This window comes from Athene noctua, chromosome 5 (assembly GCF_965140245.1).
Source record: "Athene noctua chromosome 5, bAthNoc1.hap1.1, whole genome shotgun sequence".
NCBI classification, from domain to species: domain Eukaryota; kingdom Metazoa; phylum Chordata; class Aves; order Strigiformes; family Strigidae; genus Athene; species Athene noctua.
The window spans coordinates 4657290-4681739 of record NC_134041.1 but is presented as its reverse complement, the minus strand read 5'-3'; the positions used below and the strand labels follow the sequence as shown (position 1 = coordinate 4681739).

Below are 24450 nucleotides of genomic sequence, written 5' to 3'. Positions count from 1 at the left end.
AGAGCTTACTTTAAGATTTTTTTGGGGAGAAATTTGAGTTACAGCAGTAGAGTATACAGATCAATAAGTGGAGATAGTTAAAGCATCATTCCCTTTGAAGGCAGCAGAACAGGGTACGTACAGAGGTGCTGGAACCCCCTGGCCTCCCCCCAGACCCCATCACCCTACCCGCTGGCCCTTGGTGGCCAGGATTCTATTGAGGGAGATGTTTGCAGCCCATGAGATAATTATCTGCCACGCTAATTTTCCTGTCCTGTATCTCCCAAGATGATGACTTTTCAGTGTATATCGGGATGACGGGGACAAGGTGTCAGTTAGAACATCCCAGGATATTTCCGTGATTACAACATACCGTAGGTAAGGAAACTGTTCTCATGTTGGATCATGCCCGTAAACAACGATCCCGGCAGTCCTTGGAGAGGGTGGAGTTACATACCCAGTCTCACACCCCTCCTACCTTTGACACAATCGGACATAAAATAGCCTAAAATAAGAGTGCAGTTCCCATTTATTTCCTTCCTCAACTTTTTTTCTTGCTTTATAACAAGATTTCCTAGCTGTAGCTGACAGAAATGGCAAAAATGTACAGTATTTCTGATTTTTGTTGTGTCTTGCTTTTTATTCCACTTTCAGTTTTTCAGACTGGTCAATGATTCAAAGAGTTTATTAAAGGTGTGATGGTTTTATCATTGCTTTAGAAAGACAACCTGTAAAATCCAAACATTAGCAACAAGAATGTGATTTTAAAGAATGCTTAGAAGATTTTTATTGTGCTGCTTCTGCTTAACACTGGAAGAAACTCCGAACTGCAGCTGTCTACTGTGCCAAAGGGTTTTTTAATTTTTGTGCAGTATTTCTAGATATGTTTTAATTTATTGATAGCATTTGCTTAGGCTTTACGATTGTCAGTGTAAGACTGCAAATAGGAGATTTAAAATGTACCTTTGATTGCTCTGTCTTTTTCCATGTTCTTTCTAATATTGTGGCAATGGTCTAAAGGAGTTTTTGATGCGATGCACTGACTATTCTGACTCGCAAGACCGCTCAACGTTGGGTTCATCATTTACCAGTTGACTGCAGTCAAAAGCTACTGCATCCTTCTTCCCTCTTGACCCAAACCTGATTCATCTTTCCGTAGTTCTGATATGATTTTGAAACAGTGCTGGTTTTCCCAGGAAGCCTCAAGAACCTGTGCATCTGCTTTGTGCTGTCTGGGCAGCTCAAACAACTGCAGAGAGGGTGGAATAATCTCCCCCAGACCTCTGACAGCATGACATTTCCACCGTTTGCAACCCGTCCCCCGCCACGGTGCCTAGTACATGTAGCACTGGCAGGAGGAGCTGGGGAAACTCCTGTTTTCTGGGCCATGACCTATGAAGCTGCATGATTTTAGGAAAGACCAGGTTATCTCCAGGAGGAGGGAAGTGTTATAGCTCTTCTTCTCGGGTTCTGCACAAAAGTCAGAAGTTTTCAACATCAGTGAGAGCATCAATGTGTATATTCTGATTTCCATCCGCCACGCAAAGCATAAATCCAAAGCACTATGTGAGATCAATCATGCCCAAAATATTTAAAGTTACCTAAAATGTTGGAGAATTAATATCTTATATTTTTCCCCAGAGTCCCGAGTGGTGCAGACGTTCTGTTAATCACATATTACAAGCTCAGGCAATATATAAAATTTGTAAAATAGATTTATATAACAAAGATGAAGCAGAATTAACTGGATCCACAAATGTATTTCTACCCACAGCTGTCTGTAATTGTTTCATTACATTTCTTTGGATTTTATCCTGTTTTGCTGTGACCACCTACTGGCCACGTATCTGTAAGGAAAGAAAATAAAGACAGAAATTCTAACGTGCAAGATGTACAAATTAAATCCTGTGACGTTTTCTAATATGTGAATATTCCTAAATGCCAGACTAAAACATCCCTCCAACGGTTTCTTTTACAGAGTTCCCTTGTTCCAGAAACTTGGCCTGAGTTAGGAGGAAACCCCAGAACTGTCCCTTAAAAGTTGAATTGCATCAGTGTGGGTAAGATGTTGGACAAAATTCTTTAATGGTGTAATTCCATGAAAATCAGAAATACTACCCAGGGCTGAATCTGCCCTATGGTATAAAATTATCTCCCTAGAGGCAAGACTTCTGGAAACAGTATCATATTTTAATTATAAGCAGACAATTTGTCTTGGGTTGTACACAGAGCATGAAAATCTAACTGCTATAGGGAACTAGCTACATATATGGTGATTTTTATTCCTGGTTCTGGTGCTGCTTGGTTTATTTGTGTATGATTTGCAGGTGGCTAAATGATCCTACAGACTTCTTTTTAAGTACTTGAATAAGCCCCTGTGGAATATAAGATTTTAAAAGATTACAGCGCTGTCTTTAGAACATCATTTATACATTGTGCAATGAGTTCAGGAGAAAGGCGGCATGTTGTTTATAATCTGGGAAGTCCAGATTCTAGTTAACAATCTTACGCTTGAAGGACAGACAATGATATTTTTTACGAATTAACAGATGCTGATGGGGCTTTGCCTCCCATCACTGTGTTCACGACTAGTTTCTGAATTCAAAGGGCAAAACTGGATCTGACTTTTGTATGAAGTCCCAGCCATGTCAACAGGACATGCTGCTTGAAGTGCAGCTGAGTCCTCTTCAACCCTTCTCCACGCTGACTGCGTTCTGGAATCACTGTATGACATATCACCACTGCACCAAACTACTTCACGTAAGCTGGTCATATTCTATGGAAAAAGTCTTGGAAGGACGTTGCATAAAAATATTTAACCTCTGTTAGTTATATTTCATGAGATGTAAGGTATTGTGAAATTTAAGGAGCTCAACAGATTTTCACAGCCTGGCTTGTGAAATTCATTTCCAGCTCAACAGATTGTGATTTCACGATTTTGCACATCTGGATTTTGGCACAGAGCTTCGATGGAAGACGTCTGTGGCAAATGTGCCTCGCAGAGAGAGCAGGGCAGTGTGTCAGCTCGTGGTCCGTGAGGAGTCCAGTCCTGTCTGTGAGTTGTAACCTGCCTGCCCTCACCTGTGTAGTTTCTGTTCCACAGGGCAAAGGCTGCAGTGTTGTAGCTGGCCCTGACATCAGTGATCTCTTGAATATAAATGCTAATGATAAAGTCGTCCTTCTAATATTTAAGGAGTGTAAAGGGACATGCAGAGGTCACAGGGGTGACTTTTGCATATCCCCTTACATTTTTGCATGCTGGCAACACGGGTGGGTACAGCAACAACATGTGTGAAGCCTGTTGAGCACCCCCTCCACTACACTGCAGCAGTGGGCTTCTTTTCTGGCCAAGCATTTGGGCGTGGGGGTGTCTTCTCCTTAACCTAATCTGTGGAGAACTGGCAGCCTTCCCAGAGGGGAACCAGTTGATGAAAACATGACTTTAAGCCAGAATGTTTTCAGCATTCACACCACAGAAGGAGAGTTTATAAAGGTGGCAGAAGTCATGCACATTTTCCTTTTGTGTATCACTGTATGGCAACAAAATCATCCTCTTTTTCCCACCAGGATCACACGGTGTCACAGAACTTCGCTTACTCTTATGGCATTGGCAGTGCAGTTTTGCAAGAAGAATCCCTGTGCTGTCTGGAATGCTCAACTGTTGGGTACCAGAGTCAGAAAACATCCTGCCTGCCACGAACGTTAGGAAAACAGAGCAGTCCTGACTCTAGTGCCAAGTGGTTTTTTGGAAGGCTGACTCCCCTGAGAATAAAGGATGTTGGTATCCAGCCAAGAGGGCAGGCAGGAACAGGCCCTGGGCAAGACACTGGAATGTTGGTGGAGCCTGAAATATTGCATGTGTGTTTGTATCGGTTTCTGACATTTGTATTACAAGGTGAGTTATCCAAAATGTAAAGAAATGGGCCACAAATTGATCAAATCTGATTTTTTTTTCTAGCTATATTTACAGCCATGTAAAACAGGGATTTCCCTTTTTGGCTGCGCTAGTACCTAAGAATAACTTAATATATTGTCTGTTAAAAACAGAAAAAGTCCCCCAAAAGAAATGTAATTGTTTTCCTATTGTACACTCAAAAATCCCTTTTGTCACTGCATAGTATTCAGTTGGTTTTTACTTCCCTATTCCCCTGTTTGAATGAACAGTCCTAGTCTAATGACTCAGTAAGCATTTCATCCAGAGTATTCCCCAGCTTCTATTTCCTACACCAGCTTTACACTGCTTCTTAAAAATGAGATTAAAAACCACCCGCAGGTGCTGGTATTAACTGCCTAAGGAAGCACATGTTACATGACCCTTTATAAATCTTTTCTTCCCTTCAATTGTTATGTTAATCTGCACCTAAGTAAGCGGAATCTTTGAATGCTCAAAGATCCATCTCTGCTTCTGTAAGTAAAGCAATTTGCTTATCGGCTTGATTTGGTTTGGTAGATGGTTTGGTTTTAGATGAAGTTTTCTGCATAGAAATTCTTGAAAACCCCACATGTAAGTGGGAAAATTGCAAAAGAGAAGGAGATTGTATATGTAAATAGATTTTACATTTTTAATTTCCTCTTTATCTTAAATTTAGAAAGATTTGAGAGCTAATAGATTGGATCCAGTGTTGCAAAGCAGCTCAGCAGCCAGCGTGGCTGGTCTCTGAGCTTCCACCTCCTCTGAAAAAACTTAGGTGATGTGAAGTTGTCTTAGCGATGCTACTTCTGCTGTCCTTGGCCTCACTGAAGGCTGAGAACATGCCCAGCAACCTCTCTTTTATCTGTGCTGAAGCTGGGAACTGAACCTGCGTAAGAACTTGTTTTTCCCCTGTGGTGGTAGTTTCAGTTATCAATATGTGCTCATGCTTTCTGATTTGGGGCCCAAAAGAAAGTCCCAAAGCTGTTCCTGTTCAGCCTCTGGGGCTGAAGTGTACCCCGCTGGACTGGAAGATCTTGTCTGGTATATTTGAGAATCCTGAATCCATGGATTCAGAAATGACAACAGTTTTTCCACCTACTTTTTCTTTTTTTTTTTTCCAAAATGCTCTGTTGACTGCCAAGCTAGGCCCAGTATTTACATTTCCAGCACGGCTACGGTGGGGAATTCAGGAAGATTTTGTGCATATAGTTTTCTGCTGGGGCGTCTCACCTGTGTACACGTATGCTCCTGAAATGATGGTTCCCTCTAACATTCAACAGCAAGCTGAGATGCTGGGCCAGAGCTTGCATCCAGGGAGGCCGAGAGACATTTTTGTGTTGGTCTCAATGGAGCAGGACTGGAGCTTTATTTCCTTGACAAGGCTGGAAAACGTTCATTCTGTCTCTTTCCCCTTCACACACATATTTTCTTTTCTTTATAGAATAAGTCATTTGTCTTTATCTCACCATTCACCTCTCTCTTTGATTGCAGTTAATGGAATTGTCACCTTTATGTACTCATGTTCCATTTCTCAACCTGTCTGGACTTTGGCCTCCAAAGGTTACCACTGCTAGTGAAGTAATATGATTAACTGAGTCTTTTTAGACAGATTTATGCACGATTTCTTCTCCAGCAAGTGTCACATCTAGTCTAGTTCTGCAAAAAAGAATATTTCAAAGATGCCAACTGTCATCTAAAACCACTAAATTTTTCTGCAGAGCTGGTTGAGAGGACTGCGGGCCATCTTAGAGCAATGCTGATTTACGCTACCTGAAGCTGTATCCCTAGAGTTTGAAATACGGGCTTTTGTTAAAAATGAAAAAAAAGAATGTTCCTGTCTCACAGAAAGCACATTTAAAATGGAATTTTCATTAGTTACTCTGTAATGAAAAGGCAGAAGGGTAAATTTTAAGCGAATCTGTCCAGAATCTTGGAAGAAGAGGAAGGTTATTTGAAGCAGTAATATCTGAAACAAAACTACAACAGCCACATTCTAAACAGGAAAAAAAGTGGCCTCGTTTTGCATTTAAGCTACACACGTCTACAAGATATTTTGAAGTTTATAGAAAGATTTTGAAATTATAGAGGATCCACTGCACACATATCTATTCTTCCTGCATTTGAGATGAAACACAAATTAATCATCATTATTCTGCACTAATATAACACCTCTTAACCCTCAGCTTTCAGAATATTTCAAAGGCGTAATGAATTAAGCCTCATGTGGTCTTGGAAATATGTGATAATCTAAACTTTGATTCTTTCATTTAAAAAAAAAAAAGCATTTTCAGGACTCTGATTTTGGAGGCTAAAGGTCTTGTAACTGTTCTCGAAATATCTTCATTTGTCACCCCCTTGGAAAGAAACCATGTGAGTGCTAGAGAAGTATAATGAAATGGAAAATTATATTAAGGAAAAGTAATGCATTTGTCTGTACTTACAGACATTTAATTTCTTTTGCATTTTTTTGGAGCAAAAAGACCTGAATAAGTCAAGGTACTAATGTGATATAGGTACAAAAAAGGCAAAATTGATCCCTGTCTGTAACTAAAAGGCTGCACAGGGATTTATTATTATTATTATTATTATTATTATTATTGCCACTGTACAAGTCACTAGCGAGACATCTTTTTGAACATTACGCATTATGTTGGGCTGTGATCATTCATGTTCAGAAAATATTAATTCTGACTGAAACAAGTGCAGAGAAAGCTTATTAGATAATCCAAAACTTGCTGTTATGAAAGAAAATATAAATGGTTAATGTTTAACTTGGCAAAACAGAAGTTGAGAGATTTAAATGGTGTCTACCAATACACTGTGGGAGGAGAACAACTTAAAGAGTCAGCAATCTATGAATATTTGGAAGACATAAATAGTTAAATTTGTTTTTAATGAACAGAGGAATTGGATTCTGAAACAAAACAGTGAAGAAGGGACATAGTTGGGAGGGTGAAGAACAGGAACTATAATCCGGAGCTCAGCACGTGTATGGAAGGTTTTATAGGATTTGATTGTCAGAGATAGTGAAAGCACACTCAGGCCCATTTGTCCAGGCTTCATTTTACAGCATTTCAGTGGAACAAAACATTTTGGTATATCTGCAGTGACAGTATTTTGTTTGGGATCACTGAACTAAGGTGAAACAGCTTGTTTGTGTCTCTGAACTCTACACTTTCTCTCCGCGGTGCAGTTCCTTGGTCAGAGCAGTAGCCTTACGCCAGGATTTGTTCCCAGGGGCCAGGTGCCGTGTGCCTGGGCCGCTCTGACTCAGATTGGGATGTACACGTCGCAGAAGAGAGAAATTTGCCTCCCGCTATGGGAGGTGCCGACCTCCCGGGGAGCAAAGCAGAGCATGAGAGCACACACTCCCACCCTGCAATGAGCTGACTTGGAATTACAGTCAGGAAGGTGGTATTTTTTTTTTTTTAAATCTGTCTATCCAAAGCAAAGCATTTGGACTAATGCAAGCAAACTCCAAATGCTTCAGTTTGTGTTGCCTTTCCTACCTCACCTAGACGCACGGTATTCCCAACAGAAAGTTGATTTTCACCCAGAAGATTTCAGTTTTGTAGAAGTAGTGTTTTCCATCAGAAAATCATCCCAACGGAAAATTACTAACTGGTTCTAATACAAAGTGACCAGCGAAGCTCTCAAAATGATTCAGTGGCAAAGCTGGAATGAAAACCCACAGCTCCTGACCACGAACCCTGTGCTCTAACCACGAGACAACACTCATCTTTCCCTGAGCAAGGTTGTTCCTGCAGTATTTCTGCTTGGGCCAAAGCGGGAGAACTCTGGAGATGTTGCAAGAGAGCTTTTTGATACAAGATTTCCTGCTGTAGAGTATTTGGGGGATAACGGGAAAAATCCCTGCTGGCTCCCTGGGGCCTCTTCAGCAGTGTTTGGACATCATGGGAATGTGAGGTTTTCTATCTGCTCCTCCCTACGTGGGTCATGAGGGATGTGGTGGGGTCTGGGCCTGCCATGGCTGGCCCATCTCTGTTTCTAAGAGATGCTTTTGAGGGGATCCAACTGCCCTGTCCTCCATTTTAAGCAAACTTTAAATAAACTCAGGGTTTATTCCTCACATCAGGAAATTTCCCAACTTCTCAGGTAAAACTCCCCAACAGAAGAACCCCATGCAGAAAATCAAACTTGTGGCTCGCAGTCCTGTTTTGTTTATTTAAGAAGTGATTCTGTATTTACGGGTCAAAGCGGGGTACGTCCTCAGTCTGGACATGCCCTTCTGCTTGTTTCCCTCTGTTTATTCTTGCCCTGGCTCTCGATGTGTCTTCTTGCACCACTTCAATGCTAAAGGCTTCTCCAACCCCCAGTATTTCTGCAGTCTTTGTAGGGCAACAGAGCTGCGGCTGAGAAACACGATTTAGCAACAACGCCTTTAAGAAAAAGAGCCAAACCCCCCTCTTGGGTTTGTTGTTAGTTTTTTGGTTGGTGGTTTTTTTTTTTTCCCCCCCTCTTTTATTCGCTTTTAAATAAAGGAGAAATACGATTCCCTTTCCGAGGCAAAACCCGCTCGTATGGGTTGAATTCCTGACAGGGCACAGTGCACGCTCGGCTTTCCAGGGCAGCGCAGCTTGACAGCTCTGCCTAACACACCGCAGAGCCCCGTGGCAGCGCTCGGGCCAGCTCCGCACACCGGCCCCCAAACCTAAACCAGATGGCGGCACCGGCCGGCGCGGCCTTCAAAGGCGAGCGGGGCGCGGGGGGAGGCCCGGCGGCTCCCCCCCTTCCCCGCCCCGCCGCGGGGACGGCGGCGCAAGCGCGGGGGGTGCGGAGCGCGGCGGGTTCCCGGCAGCGGCCGGCGGGCGGGAAATTGCCCTGTCAGGAAAAGCGCGGTTTGTGTAGCCCGCTCCCTGCGCAGCTAATCTAGTGTTTCAGTTTGGACAAGTAAGTGATTTTTTTTTTTTTTTTTTGTATTTTTTGACGCTCGCCAAGGCCCGGTGGCGACTGAAAGCCGCGGCCGGGCGGGCTCCCCCCCTACCCCCCGCACCTCAGGCAGGCGAGGCGGGAGCCGCCTCTGAGGGGAGCGCGCTGGCCGGGGCGGCCCGGCTTTGCTAGGCCCAGGCGGGCGCCCAGCCCGGCCCAGCCCCCGCTCCGGAGCTCCGCGCTGAAAGGAGAACGCGGTGACATTGAAGAAAACTCCTTCCCCGTTCGGGAGGTGCTGCTGGTTGAGAAACGCTGTCGCGTTTGCGGTGGTGTGTTTTGTTTTGTTTTTAATTCAAAGACCTGCGGTGTGACACCCCCCCCCCCCACGCCCTCCGGGTTTTTCCCAGGGGAACCCCTCTCGCTGCTTCTTCAGGGCGTATGTTGACTGTGCGATTAAATTGCTCCGGATCAGTTTCAGAGCCTGGTTTTGGTGTAGCTGGTGGGGCATTATAGGATTTACATTCTAGTCTCCCAGCCTGACTTCCCAAAGTTTGCTTTTACTGTGTTTCTCAACAGCACAGCCTATATATAACGCCTACACTTAACGAGAAGGGGTCTGCCCTTTTTCACAGCCCCTCTGCGCTGACAGGCCCCAGGCTGCGCGGGGGGTGCGCAGCGCCTGGGCAGACACTTGACATTTTGCAGGGCTGGGGTAGGCACATCGCTTCCTCCCAGCGATTCCTCCAGTGGACGAGGGTGTAGGAGTTACCACGTTCCCTCCTGCCTTTCCCCGAGCTTTAAACGGCAGCGCTCAGGTGACCTGGCATAGGCAGGTGGGACACGTACATCATTCACACACTTGCTTAATCCTGCAGATCCTTGGGAGATTTCCTCAAATGTATTTCTTGCCCTTACTCAAGTTGGTATTTTCCGTCTTGCATCTCTGGCGCTGGTGTGTCCTCGCCGCTCGCTTCCACCGCTGCCTCCTTCCTCTTCTTGCAGCTCCGCTTTCTCGCACCTTTGCGGCACCATCTCCTTCGCATGGCAGTTGCTCCTGCGTTCCCATAAAGCTTGTGGGTTGGCGTGGAGCCCACCCCAATAACCTGGTGGAGTTTACTTGTGCTTGGCTCCAGACCTCCCCGTAACTTGTGTTCCTCGCTGGTGACGTGCTCTGCACCAGTTAGGAACTGGTGACCTTGCAGATTCTTTCTCTACTGAGGTGCCTGGGACTTGTTAGCTAGTTTAATAAATTTAGCATCAGTGCCTCTTCTCTGGAGAACACTTAAGAAATAAATGTCAGGGAAGGAGAGGAGAGAGCTCTCTCATCTCTGAGGTTCTTAGAAAGTAATAAACAGTCATGTTACTGTGAAGGTGGTCTCCTCGTTTTTCATCCTCATGTATTCCCTCATCCTGGAAGGCCATTTGCTTAATTTACTCAAATTAGCTTTTTTCTAAATGTACTTAAATATAGTACAAAAACATACTGAAATTTTAAAGTGTCTTTAAATGTTAATGGCCCCCTTCAGGAATATGTACTGGCATATGGTTTGGGGGAAAAAAAAAAAGCTCTTTTTTTTTTTTTTTCCTTCTCCCTGGGAAGAGTGCCTGGGATAAGAGATGAAAGAGGAAGACGGGGGGGAATTGGGTTCTTGTAGGTACAGCTGTTCCCAGCTGTAAGAATCAGGGCAGAAATAAACTTACAGTGTCAGGAGAGACTAAATAAACTGGTACTATGCTGGGAAGTTTTTATGTGTATTCTTACTACTTCTGTTACCGTGTCCTGTGTTTCAAACAGTCCTACAGCTAAGTTACCATTTGAAACTGCTGGTTCTTTTGAAAAGTCCTCTTCCCAAAGAAGGGCTCTTACCCATTCTGTATCTTGTACTTCCTTAGTAAGTCTGCCTTCTCTATTTCCATAAGCCGTTCTTCCTTTAAACGTGCTTTTGATTCTGTAAAAGGTTGATCTGTTTCCTGAGAACTGGTAGATTTACAGGAGAGGATCAGAATAGCTCTCCTGCGTGTTCCTGTTTTGTATCTTGGGCTTTTGTAATGACTTGCGTTGAAATTTTTCCCTAGTACCTGCCACTGGAATACCAAAGAGCCTGGTGTGCATAATCAACAGTAGCGGCGTGGCCGTGGTAGAGAGGTGTCTCTGAGCTTCGTTTTCAAAGGGAAATCTCTGATCACATTGTTTGTTTTTTTGGCTCTTGTTAATACCTTCTGGTTGGTGTCTTGAGCTGCCTTCAGTTTCCCCTCTGCATTTTCACATGTGAAAGGGAAAGTACTCAGACTGTTCATAAAATAAAGTTTGAAAATTGGTGACCTTCAGCTATTTGGGGCAAACAAGCTTGCAAGCTTTTGACTTCTGAGCTGTTTTGCAAAAGGCATCGAAGGGAACTTAGAGAGGTGTTGGCCTGATACTCTTTCAGGCTTGTCTTTGTGGGAGTTTGAAATTATGAGACTGATAAAATCTGCTTTATTAATGATCCTGCTGTGATAAAAACAAACCAACCAAATGAAAACCCCCCAGCTGTGTATGTAGGGAGAAGGAAGAGAACTCACTGTGTGCAGATGAACAGATGTGATTCTTCTTTCACTGTAAAAAAGAAGGGGATGTAGACGTGTTACACACGTGTGATCTATCTAGATATCTGAGTTTTGTGCAGAATTGGTGTTTTTTTCAACCTAAGCTAATGTGCAACCTCGCTTCCTCTTAAGTAGCTGTGACAGGAACTTCAGGGCTAGTGTTTTTGGAATTGCAGCCCAAATAAATGTTTAATTTTAAAATGACCAATTACATAGGGCTGTCATTCTTCCCATGCTCCTATTATGCAAGAGTGAACAAACAGTGTAAATTGTGGATTCGGCTTATGGACACATGTTTGCTTCTGGGCTGAGCATCTTGAAAGAAGTGATTTACAGCATGTCTTTAAAAATTGATTTCACTGTTGCATCTACTACTGGCCTAAGTGTTCTAGTATCTGCCAGGAGTAATTATAGACAGTTGGTTCAGATGTTGCTTAAATGTGTAAGCCTTGATGGGAAATGCAGTGGATTTCAGCCAGAATGCTAATTTTTGATGTTTTGTCATTTCATAAAACTGTGAACTCAGAACAAATTATTTTTATACTGATCTGCTGATACGTAATCACACCGCTAGTGCCAAATTCAACCTTGATGTAGCACTGGAATCTACAGATGTGATTAGAGTATCAGCATTAACCTAAGTTGGCTGATTTGGTATCCACAGGAGCATAATGGCTTTATTTACCCAGGATTCCAGGTAAGCCTGTGTACCCTGCACTGAAGCTCACGGTGCTGAGGCTGATTTGCTCCAGGAGCACAATTTAAAGCTAGTGTGTGTGTGCTTACGTGAGCTGGAATTGTGCCTTTTGAATTGCATTCTATGTATTTTATAATTCAAACAGATAATTTGTAAATTAACATGATTGTGCTAGGGTCGTGTTTACTGTATGCTGCTTTTTTTGTGTGCGTGTTTTGTTGTTTTGGTTGTTTTTATTTGTTTCTCCATTTCCATTATAGTGTACAAGAGAATGAAAAAGTGCAGAAGGCACAGTGCAGGAATCTGCCCTTCTTTCACAGGCAACGAATGGAGATTGTTGTTTCTGTCCTGCGTGGGGTAGGTTGAAGTGTCAGAGACACAGGAATAAGAAAGATCTTCCTCAGCATTACGTTAATAAGCTGGTGGATCCAACCACTTGGATCCATCAGTCATTTTGGAGCCTGTTACCTCCTTTCAACTAGTCATGAAGCTGTTACAGCTAGAATTTATGTAATAATTTGATGGTGGTTTTTTTCCCCTCACGGTCAATGTAAACAAGATAGTGTCTTCTTTCAGAGCTTCAAGCATTCTGCAGTGTCATTTAGGACACGTCTGTCTGCCAGATCATTAGCACAGCCTTTAGAGATACATACAGCTTCAGTGACAGAGGGGGGAAAAGATCTAAATAGATTGGTGTGCATGAATTGTATTGATTGCCATTTTTAGGGTCTGGAGAAGAAAGGCTTCTGCTCTATACCCTCTTAATTCTGTAGGTTTTCCTGAGGGAGAATTGTGTCCTGGCATTAACCGATCAACATTTCCTCTGTTTGACAAATTGTAGGTTATGGCAAGCGTTCCAAATCCTGCAGGCGTGTGAGTGCACCTGTGATGTTTGCAAGTGTCAAGAGTTTAATCCTGAGCTACTAGTATGTCTGGGAGTTTTGCCACTGACTTTAATGGATGCAGGATCAGACCCTGCTTTTGAAGTGATGGCCCAGCCCAAGCAGGGCCAAGAGAGCCCAGGAGGGATTTGGAGCTGTTGGGTTTTCCCAGTAGTGTGTGTGTCTTCTCTCCCCATCTCATTTTGTGTGTACTTGTGGCTCCGTGCTCAGCCTTCCTTTTTCCTGAGAGCTCCTCTCTGCAGCTGTTTCCTGCTGTTCCTGGTGTTAGATGAGCAGTGGAACGGAGAGAGCTGAACCTGTTTCTTTTGCGCGGCGTAGTTACAGGCTGGGGAACAACAAATGGGGCAGCCCAGTTTGCTGCTGTCACGTGGATAATCTTAGAGCGAGAGAGCTGGTCTGTCCTTGGCCTCACAGGCCAGGCCGCCTGGCTGCTTTGCCCGGCATGCTGCGGCGATAGCCTCATGCCTCTTGCGGTGCAGAGCCTATCAGGGCATGCAACAACTCTGTGGGTGCCTTGATCTTCCTTCCAAAGAAAACCAGGGTGAGCAGTAGCTTTAAGTCTTCCCCAAGCATATGGTTGGGAGGCGCTCCTGGTTTCCTCTCTTTAGATACACGTCGGGAACTGCCTGAAGTTTGAAATCCCTGGCTTCCATAGCCACCTCTGTGCATCAAAGCAGTACCCCTCAGTTGACAGCAACACGTTATTTTTCTACTATGAGCATTTCTGAGCGCTATCTCTACTTGCCCAAAGCGATCTTGGGATCATTACTTGCTGCTTATCAGTACTTACTACTGCACTGTATTATGGCCCTTAGTACTGCCACATCCATGAACAGTCAGAGAGCACTCACCTGACCATGTTGATTGTCAGTTCAGCTCATCACCCGTGGTCTGTAGATAGCTGCAGTGAGCCTTCTGGGGACGATTCAGAATTTGATATAATGGTGACTTGTGGAGAAGGTAAATATGGGGCAGTTGCTTACTGTCTCCTCTAGCTCAGCAGCTCGGACACATCAAACAAAACTAGCAGGTGGCCTGCTCAGAACAAATGAAAGGACTTTTTCTTGCATTGTTTATGCAGAACTTTATAACTCATTACTACAGTAGTTTGCGAAAGAGCACAAACAAATTCAGAGAGGAAAAAGCCTTCAAGGTCTGCTAATCCTAAAGATAAAATTTCTGACTCAGGAAGTGCCTCTACTATAGATAGCAGGAGGAAGAAGGTGCCTTGGGGAAGTATCGCTGGATGAAAAGGGCAGGCATATGCTTTTCTTATTGCTTCTGCTCTTTGTGGCAGGATACTGTACTAATTAGACCTTTCATCTGACCCAGCGCAGCCACACTCTTCTCTTTAATCAGGGTCCAGAGTGCCCTTGCTCTTATTTGATCAACTGTCCTATGGGCTGTATCTGCCAGTGGGAGTTCAAGGAGAGCATAATTTTTCTGTTTTAGTACAAATCTCTTCTAGAGCAGATTATAGAGAAAAACAATTCTGTTGTACATTTCAGAGCTTGTTATTTGTTGACACTGGTCATGCTGACATCTTTCTGCTGTTCGTGAGTGAGATATCTATGTAGGCAGTAGAAGCTGAAAATGAATAAATTTTGGATCCCATTTCTTAGAATAATTTGCTTAGTCATTTTCATTTTTCTGCTAATTAGTTACACCAAGATAAACTGTGTCTTGCTTTATATCAGAGCAGGTGGAAGTAGTTTGGCCTGAAAAGTATTTAAAGTACAAAAGATAGAATTAAAGGGCAGAAGGCAGCGATGAATTAATGGCTTTGCCTTGGACACTGAGGGAGGGGGGAAGGTATGGAGAGACATTACAGAAGATTAGTACATAGTGAATTATTTATAGAGAGAAAAGGAGATACTAGAAAGTAGTAGAATATTTTCAGTCCTGTGGTGGGATTTACTGAGGTTATGTTACAATGTGGTGAGGGCAATTAGGAAAGTTGCAGTGGAACGACCTAGGTATTATGGGACTGGAAGTTGGGGTCTGATTCTACTTCTAAAATGAGGTCTCTTCCACGATTTGAAACTGTTTTTCCTCATCCTAAGAATTAAGAAAACTCCACAGAATTTTAACAGAGAATGGATAAAATAATCTAGAAGTGTTTGGTTTTTAGTGAAGAAGCATGCTTTCTCCAGTTTGTTTTTTATTTATTCCAGTTTTGTTATTGTTAACAGAGTCCTCACATTCCTAAGACAGAGATCTCTTGCATGTACGTGTTTCTGTTTTGGGAAGGGAAAAGGGGAGATGAGGTGTGCTTTTGTTCCTTGTTTTTGTTTTGTTTGCTGTTGGGCAGCTGAAAAATAAATGCTTGTTGATAGTTATAGCATAGTCCCTTGGGCATTTAAGGGTATTATTCTATATTAGTACTGCCCTTCAACGCAGCATTAGAATTCCCCATCTGCTCCCACTCTCCCACACAGACATGTGCCTTCTTTGTCTCTTCACATCCAAACAGGAATTAAAGATCCTGAAAGAGGAAAAGGAGTTCACTGTCTTCAAGAAGTGATTGCCACTCTACCAGCACCACTTTTGTTAGTTTACTGTAACCCTAGAAAGCCATCAAAAAGCTGAATTTCCAATATCATGTCAAAAATGCCTCTTTTGTTTTATCTCCTTTCTACAATCGAAAAGCAGCTTTTATTTAACATATTTAGATCTTTTCACGCTAAGATTATGAAGCCTAATTTGAGCCTGTTAATGTTTTTCTCGGTAATCCATAGAAAAGCACAGCTGCACTACTAAAAACATACTGTTTATCCATGATTGCTGGGTCTGGGCAGCCTGCAGCGTTCCAAAGATCAAAGTTTAAAAGAGACATGCCAGTCCTTCACAAAATCTATACTTGCTGCTGATAAATACTTTCTGCTGAGCTTCGGCCTGCGTGCATGTGAGTGTGCAGCCTTCCTGCACTTCAGCTTTAACAGAAAGGGACGTCCTGGCAATTTGATAACCGTGAAGTAAGGTAGGACAGACTGAGCTTAGTAGGTAGTTGTAATGAAACAGTCATTCAGTTACTTAGTCATGCCTTTTAAATTAAAGAAAACAATGTTAAGGATTTTCTTTTTTTTTTTAAAAAAAAAAAGAAATACTTTTGCAAATGACAGTTTCACCCCTTCTTTTTTTTTCATGGCCTATGTGGGAAAACTAGCACATTTGTTTAAGGATAAACTGGGAAGTCTGTGGTTTCCAGCACGCACATTTTGAATAATATTTATACAGACTATTATTTAATAGGCCATATAAATATTTATCATATGCTGTAGCCCTTTGATCATAAATGCTTGTTTGAAAAGCCATTCTGTCCCTGCTGTGATTTGCAAAGAAAGAGGCCATTGCTGTTTTAGTGCTTGGAGGGAATTTTGGCTTCTTGTCCTGTCTTAGCAGTTACAGTCATAGTCATGGACTAACACGGTCAAGCTGGACACGTCTTTTTGAATTTTTTTTCTTTTTTCTCTCCCTCTCTTTCTGTTTGCAAATTCAAATAATAAGTTGTAAATATGAGGCCCTAATTCTGCAATGGACAGGCAAAACTATTGAAGTTTTGGAGGCCTTTTTTGTTGGCTGCAAGAATCCAGGCTCCCTGAGTTAGATGCTTTGGGGGTATAGAAGGTATTATCACCAGCGCTACCCACAACTGGGGAAGTCCATAAACATACATCATTCATGCATCAAATATTTTGTTGTCTTGTTAGGAATATTGTGCTTGAGGAATTGACCTGTCTGACTGGACCTTTAGGACTTTTTTTTCCAATCGTTTTTCCAGTTTGCTGTTTTGCTCATGACTGCATTGACTGCATAAGCTGTATGCTCAGAATCCAATAGATACAAAATCCAAACCAAAGCTTTATTCGCACAACAAAGTTTTCCTTGCACGTGGCAATGAACACGTGTGTCCAAACTGCAAAGCAAGAAGTTTATGCTGGGGCCGCCTTCGACCTCTGAGCTCCATTAAAGAGTTTCTTCATTTCTGTTTTGAAGCTTCCTCTTGTACCAAAGGAATCTTCTGTAAACAAAACTGAATGACAACATTCTGCTTTAAATTGTTAATAAAGTACTTTGGCTAAATATTTTCCACTGACCTCACTGCTGAGTTCTTAGGTTCTCAAGAAACACCTTTAGGCAGAGTCCCTAACTGGTGACACTTGTGACCTAGAGATGACAGTGGATCCAGTTGACAAGTAGGTGACATACCAAGTGATTGGTATTCCAGAAAAACCCTTGGCATCGAATTATGTTTTTGCAAAGAGATGGGATCCTATTGCTGAGATGCTATACTTTGAACAGCCTCAGTAACTTAGTGCTTGCTATGCGTGAAAAAAGGATTAATATTTACTTTTAGCCTTTTTTCATAAGATGTTGAAGTATTGCTTTGTAAATCTGGGTGAGCTTTACTCTGAGAAAGACCAGTTAAAATAGGTTTGTGGTTCTTGGTTTTGAACTCTTGTCACTTAACTCTTTCTTACGTCCACTGATTTACAGAAATAAAATAGATGGATATGCGTCGACTGATCTGTACTGCTTGAGCATATAAACAAACTGATTCCTGTGCAGTCAGTTGCACATGCACATCCTGGTTGCTTAGTAAGGAAAAAAAGGAAAGTAAACATTACATGGGCTGATTGGGTTCCAGGTTTCAAATGTTTGTGGGAAGAATCCAATGCAAAGCCATAATTTAAAGTGCTGAGTAGGAGGTACTATGAGCTTAATTCTCTAACATCTGTTAAGCTTGTTCTCTAAGTAGCAAAAACAATTAATGAGCTAAAATCAAGGCTACCATACAAGGAAGAGAAATAAAAATTTAGAGTAATATTATGTGTGTGTGAGAAGGAGGTAGGATGTAAAATACTCCTTTTGCTATTTGTATTTTGTGAAACGCAAGTAAGAAATCTTTGCCTGTGTTGAAAAAAAATTCTGGTTTGCAGCTTGTGGTTTATTCTCCTCTTTTTATGAGTCAGCAGCTAAAGGCAGTGCCGAAATAGGGAAAAACAGGGAAATTCGTGAGATAGTATCAGGAACAGCCTTATGCAATTTCTCTATAGTAAAATTTCTTGCAAGTAGCTAGCAGCATCTGCAGCCAGCCTTTTAAGCTTTGAGGAGATGGAGTGCAAAATTAAAAAGTGAACATCATCTGTTGAAAAGATTGTCTTAAAACTGCTTTTACAGCCAAGGGCTAAGAGGAAGATGCAGAGTGCTGTAAGTATCCCCAGCTGACAGATGCAGTATTAATCACTGATACCGGGAGAATTGTCCTCTCTGTGACAGAGGCATTAGCTTTTGTTAGTCTGACCAGGTCATAGAGCCAGGGCCAAGAAAATAAAGTGAGCTTTCTTGCCAATATTCCTAGGTGTTAGACTCATGGCACACCATTATTTTTAGCTGATTGCTCATCGCTTGAACAAGATGACCTTGCTTAACAAGATTAGTGTGTATGGCACCTAATCTACTGGGTAGAATCAGTGTGCTGATAGAGGGCAGCTACTGTTTCCCTCAGTACCGCAATATGCTCTGTAGCTTTGATTATTTTTTTTTTTCTAGTTTCTGATATTGTTAGAAGCTAATGATCTATGCAACTTCCTCTAGTGACCCTGCCGTAGCCCATGCAGAATGCAGCCTGATAATTGCTTTGGTTTGTGCTGAGAGGAGCTTTAGTGATGGACAGAGCTTCCTCATGCTAATGCCTTCCAAGCCAAGAACAGAAAAAATGGTGCCTAGCCCTCAGCAGTGGTAGTCCAAGCATGAAGTGGCAGATTCAGGCACTACAAAATGGTCGCATGGGACAAGTTGTGATAACAGATTTCCACAGACTAACCACATTTCCATGAACTATTTAAGGGGTAGGATGAGGGGAAGCTGGGTAGTTTTCTTTAGCCAAGGTATTGGCTTATGCTATTTTGAGTGCAGATGAAACTTTGTCCTAATTCAGCTGTTACACTATTATCCAGAATGGTGCTTGGAGTTTTCTCAGATAAGGGATAGTCTTTTTTTCCCCCTTTTTTTGGTCTTTATTTCACTTGCTACCTCTAACCCTCAGTGATTTTGTAATAGCCATCAGCAGCAGTGGTTACAAGCCAACCATAGATGTGACCAGCCACTTCCATTGAGCTAACACCATGTTCAAACTGACACCCAAGGATAGATCTTGACCTGTACTCAAGATATTTCAAGGAAGAAAAAAAAAAGGCTTGGTTTTCTGTCTTGTAGAAATAAAAGAAGTAAAAAACATTGTTGCTGAAGTTGAGTGTGGTTTATGTGTCTATATGATAAGCTTTTGTCTGAAGGTAGAAAGAGACCTTTCACCATTTTCTGTTTGACTGGTTGTTTTTTATCAGGCTTTTGGTATATTTTACTATTAAACTCTATTTAAAAAAAAAAAAAAAAAAAGGATTAATTTGAAATGTGACTAATCATATTGTTCTACTAAGCAGTTCTTTCCAAATCTGTTCCCCCTTTGCCTATGCCTCTCCCTCTAACCAACCCATCTTCCATACACAGAAGTAATCCAGGTCACTTCTTCAGGACAGATGGGCCATTTTTAAGTAGAGCCATTTTGGTGCTCTGTAAATACTGTGTATTCATCAAATTATAATTGATCCATTCATTTTCTGGAAATCAGAAGCTGTGTGTCAGCTGAGTTTTGTGTTTTTCTGAGGCTTAAGAGATTCATACAAGCATTAAACTTGGTACTTGTCTGACGTTTCAAATACTTTGTATCAGCTCTTACTTAGCATTCTCCCAGCTTGATTAAAATGTAAATGTTAACCATTAATTAAGCACAAACTGTGAGAAATTACGTACAGTGCGTTTGTCACTGTATTAAATGTCAAATAGTTAAGCATAATATAGTGAAATAAGCAACTCATTGTGAATAATTAAACTAATTAACTTAACCTCACTTTGTTCTTGTAGGTTGTCAGAGAGTAGGCAGAGATTTCCTGGGATGCTCTCATAACACATTTTCAGCAGATTATTTTCTGTATCTTTAAAGTTGTGTGGATTGATGGTGGATAACTCTTAAAAAACCTAACTGGTTTGTTTTTCAAGTGGTTTGTTGGGGTTTTTTCTTTCATTTGGAGGGCTCAAAATTGGGTAGTATGTACCAGATTGTCACTTAAACTATTTTAATTATCAACATCACACCACTTTGGGAGTGGAAACTGTTTTCAGATTCTGCAGAAATTTACCCTGACTCACTGTCTCATTCAGCAGTAATATGCCCCTCATTAGCTGTTTGGCTCCGTGGGAGGCAGCAGCTCTTGGCTCCTCGTTCCCTTTCAGGTCAGGGTTCAATGGAGCCAGGCACACCACCCCTTTCACTACTTCAGGGGTATAATTTGTTTGCATTGAGGCAGTGAGGCATTTGTGGTAGTTCTTGCTGTCTTGTCCAGAGGTAAATCCAACCTACCAGGCATCAGTAGCTTCCCTGTGTACCAGAATTCAGGAGAACCCAGGAGTCTCTGGGTTGGAATTTCCCTTCAATGTAAAGCACCAGCTCCTGGTTGATGCAGAGTTTGGAACCATACCCTTTCCTTCCCTTCCTACCTCCTTCCCTCTTTTTTTTTTGTTTGTTTTTTCCCTTTATGTAGACATGATGCTGTATGACTACAGCTCATTTCCTTGACTGTATGAGTGCATGAACTTTATCATAGCATGCAGATTCTTACATGCAAATTTACAATTTGCTTTCCAGGAGCTTCTGTGCCATGCAACTTATATAGAAACATTTGAAGAAAAATGGTACAACTAGTGCAATCGAATACTCAATTTAATTAAAAAATGCCAAGTGAAGAATTGCTGTAAAAAAGAGTTATCAGGCAAAGTGCCTGTGCAGCATCTCTCCTGTCCTTTTCAGCAGTTTTCCATCCCTAGTAATTTTATCTTTTTTTAACCCCTTTATTTTTTGTTTTCCCCCAACAGGTTTTATTAAAAATGCACAGTAATAAGCAGACTTCAGTCAAATACTACGTTGGAATTGATGTTGGATCGGCAAGTGTTCGCGCAGCTTTGGTAGATGGGTTTGGAACAGTAGTGGCACACGCAGATCAGCCAATCCAAATTTGGGAGCCCCAACCAGACCACTATGAGCAATCCTCTGCGGACATATGGGCTGCTTGTTGCTCAGTCACAAAGGTATGTGAAAAAAAACCACTTCAGGTTTTGAAAGTTTAAGGTCTTCCAGTCATTGGCCTTTAACATTCAGTTCTGTGCACGCTGTATTACTGTATAACTTGTAACTGTCCTTATGCATTAAAAGCACCTTGAGGATATGGCTGATGTAGCCTCACAGTGTTACACAGGTGAGGAGCTGAAGGCCAGAGTGGAAGAAGCTTGTGCTACAGCTGAAAATAGAATGAAAGGCCTTCCTTTGGGCTGTTAGCTCAGGGGGAGGACTTGCCTGCTGCCTTCAGGATTTCACATCTGTGGATTTTGCTTTGCTGGTGTATATTCTAGCAGTTCTCTGAGCAGTCAGTGTAGCTCACAACATGGTAATGCATAGATTTAAAGAAGTGCATTGTGCTGCACTGGAGTCACAAAGGAGCATTTATTGTAGAGAAATTGTAATCTGGTTTGTGTATGGTGCCTAACATATAATATCTCTCACCTGTGATCCTCATTTATAAGAGGATCCAGTCTTATAAGACCCACGTAAATTATGTACATTTGTGGATAGTATCAAGCATAAAACCTTACTATAAGGGAAAATGTGTACCCTCTGATCCAAGGATCTGCCTGCACATGCTGGTGGTTAAAGTAAATGAGTGACCTTGCTTGGCAGTGCACATGTAGGCCATTTCATCTTTCTTAATAAAGCCCCAGCCTGCTCCATGTTCTAAGATTGGCTTTTTAAATATTCATGATATGCTTGGTAATTTGCAGATGGACACTTCACCCATTCTCTTGTTATTGATCAGTCTTTTCAAACATTAATGAGCTTGGCTCTGCAGAATGCCCTGAGATGAAGGAGATGAGGTGAGGGGGAAGGAAGGAAAAGGGAGTGACAGGAGTGATGGGGAAGAACAGCTTGATCTTAAAGCAGAGCAAGTCTTTTATTCTATTTACTTGATTTTTCTCTTTGTGAATTGCTTTGTCCTTGCTCTGGACCTCTTTAAATACAATCTCTTATATGTAAGCCATGAAATACGGTCTCTGAAACTATAACTTTACAGAGCCAGTAAGAGACTGGCACTGCAGCAAATCTAGTAAAAGTATTTCGTTCTAGTATTAATTAAAATAATGATATTTTTATTGTTGCTGAGAAGTGGCAATTTATTACTGCTTTACATTTTAGGTGTCTTGCATCCTCACTTGGCACATAATCCATGTGGGCGTTGTGTGGGGTTTTTTTTTTCCAGTGCTGCTGGAAGCCAAGAAGTTCAGACCTTTTTGGGTGGTGATTTTTTTTTTTTTAAATCTTCCAAAAAGTATCCTATCCAAACTCTTGGTAGCAGAGCTTTTGAAAAGGTGTGCATGGCAGAGGTGGTATCACTGCTACAGGTTTTGACCAACTCTATTTTCTGGACCCTTCACCTGTTGCAAGACAAAAAACTGTGACACAATATTACCAAAGCAATTCTGGAAGATTGTTGCTTCCACAGGTGGGAACTGAGTGAAGTAACTGATGAAAACACTTGGCCCTAATCCTGTGTCCATGTTTCACATGCAGCTTAACTCCAAGCTTTTAGAAAAGAGGTAAAATTAACATTGCTAGTTTTCCGCTACCTTTATTTTCTGATATTTTTGTGCTTCCTGCTTTTACCCAGGACTGTGGCTAGTAAGGTTAAAAAGCTTTTCATGGACCTTTGAATTCAGTTCTGAAAACCAAAGAACTTTTGGTAATTTGGGGTATTTTTTTATTAAACATGTTAAAGAATACCGAATCTCAAAAATTTCAGAGTTTGAGCTTGCATTTCTAACTTGTAACTCATTTTCTCTGCTCATTAGTTCACATGGTACCTGCATATATATGGATATATTTGTATTCATGTGTGGTTTGTATATTTGCAGAAGGTTGTCTGTGGAGTAGATGCTAGCCAGATTCGAGGGGTTGGTTTTGATGCTACGTGTTCCCTTGTTGTTGTGGATAAACAGTTCCAACCTTTGGCAGTCAACCGTGAAGGTAGGACTCCAGCACAAAAACTGGTGTTACTGTACATGTGTTGTCACTGATGTGAGCGAATGTACAATCTCTTCCAAATGCCAAGTTACGGGGCTGACTCTTGGACATAGAGATGATAGAAATGCTTTTTTACAAGTGGATTTTTCTCTAGTTTTACTATTTTAATTGTACTGCAAAAATAAATTTGAGTATTACTTATTGTTTGGCTAAATGTTTCATGTCCTAAAATCAAATTCATTCACCTTGGTTCAGAGAGACTGCTTCTTAGAGAAGTCTGTGCTCATTTGTCTTTTCTGTATGTTTTCTCCTCCTTCAGACTTTACTAATCACAGCTTTTACAGTGTGTATAAATGCCCATCTATACTGGCTAAAGAATGCTAAAAATGTTATTGTTAGCATAGTCTAACTGCTTACTCTGTCATGGAGCTGCTGGCAAGAGGTTCAGCTTATGTATTTTATTACACTGGTGTTCTATCTCTGTCTAGGACAGCGCTAAACTTCAGAAACAGTCTGTGACCTTTTTCTAAAAATTTTAAATTTTTTATTAGTTTTTGAGTAGATTATTCAGAAGTCTCAAAAAAAGTCTGTGATACACTTTTTTTTTAGTGAATCCCACTTAAGAGTAGGTGTGTGCCCAATCAGTAGTTCCAAGAGCCATAATCACAGTTCTGTTTATGTTCCCTTTCTATTCTCAGATGTATTTGTCATCTTCTATTCTTCTTAAAAAACCAGCTTTGCCCCCAAAACGTCCTTCGCTAAATTTAGATGAGATTATTTATTTTTCAGTTTGAGAGTCTCTTACAATCTGTTCAATGCCTAATGATGTCTGGGGCTATTTTGGTCTATTGAGTCAAATTCAGTTCTCGCTTTTTATTCTCTGAGATCCCCAAGAACTTTGAGTTTACCCAGTGGTGTTAAATAAGACAACTAGAATGCACTGAATACTGTCACGCTGGTATGGGTGTGCAATGGTGTGGTTTCAGGCAGTCTCACAGTTCTAAGTTCTAATATAGAAATACTGGTGTGCCTCATACTTCTGCCTTGTTTTGGAGTGTGTTTTCAAGATTATACATGAGAGGCTGTGTCCTGAAGTTGAGTGCATTTCAGCAAATTATCTCCCTGAAACTGTATTTCTGAAAGGAATTAGGGTAGTTCTCATAACAGTTGAGGAGGAAAGAGAATCCCTGTAACTACCTAGCTAGCTGATTAGCTGAGTTAATTTCGGTTCATAACCTAATTGCTGAGATTTTGTCACATTTTTAGTTCTTAGTCACCAAAATGCTTTTTTGTATTTTTAGCTAAATATGTACACTTTGTCAAGAAATTTGGGTTCTTTCAACGAAAGATAGTC

At 41.6% G+C, this 24450-nt stretch overlaps 1 protein-coding gene and 1 long non-coding RNA gene across 4 annotated transcripts in view; both read left to right on the top strand.

The window, feature by feature from the left end:
- LOC141960529 (uncharacterized) overlaps nucleotides 1–2034 on the top strand; it is a 176248-nt gene extending 174214 nt beyond the window's left edge. Inside the window, exon 9 of the long non-coding RNA XR_012633664.1 lies at nucleotides 1958–2034. This is a non-coding gene — a long non-coding RNA (uncharacterized LOC141960529). The remainder of the gene's footprint in view (nucleotides 1–1957) is intronic.
- Nucleotides 2035–8348: 6314 nt separating this feature from the next.
- FGGY (FGGY carbohydrate kinase domain containing) overlaps nucleotides 8349–24450 on the top strand; it is a 144841-nt gene continuing 128739 nt past the window's right edge. For all 3 annotated transcript variants that reach the window (XM_074906106.1, XM_074906107.1, XM_074906105.1), the window contains exons 1-4: nucleotides 8349–8803; nucleotides 12326–12422; nucleotides 20900–21112; nucleotides 22988–23099. In XM_074906106.1, the coding sequence (XP_074762207.1) occupies nucleotides 12393–12422; nucleotides 20900–21112; nucleotides 22988–23099 (355 nt within the window). In that variant the 5' untranslated portion in view covers nucleotides 8349–8803; nucleotides 12326–12392. The remainder of the gene's footprint in view (nucleotides 8804–12325; nucleotides 12423–20899; nucleotides 21113–22987; nucleotides 23100–24450) is intronic.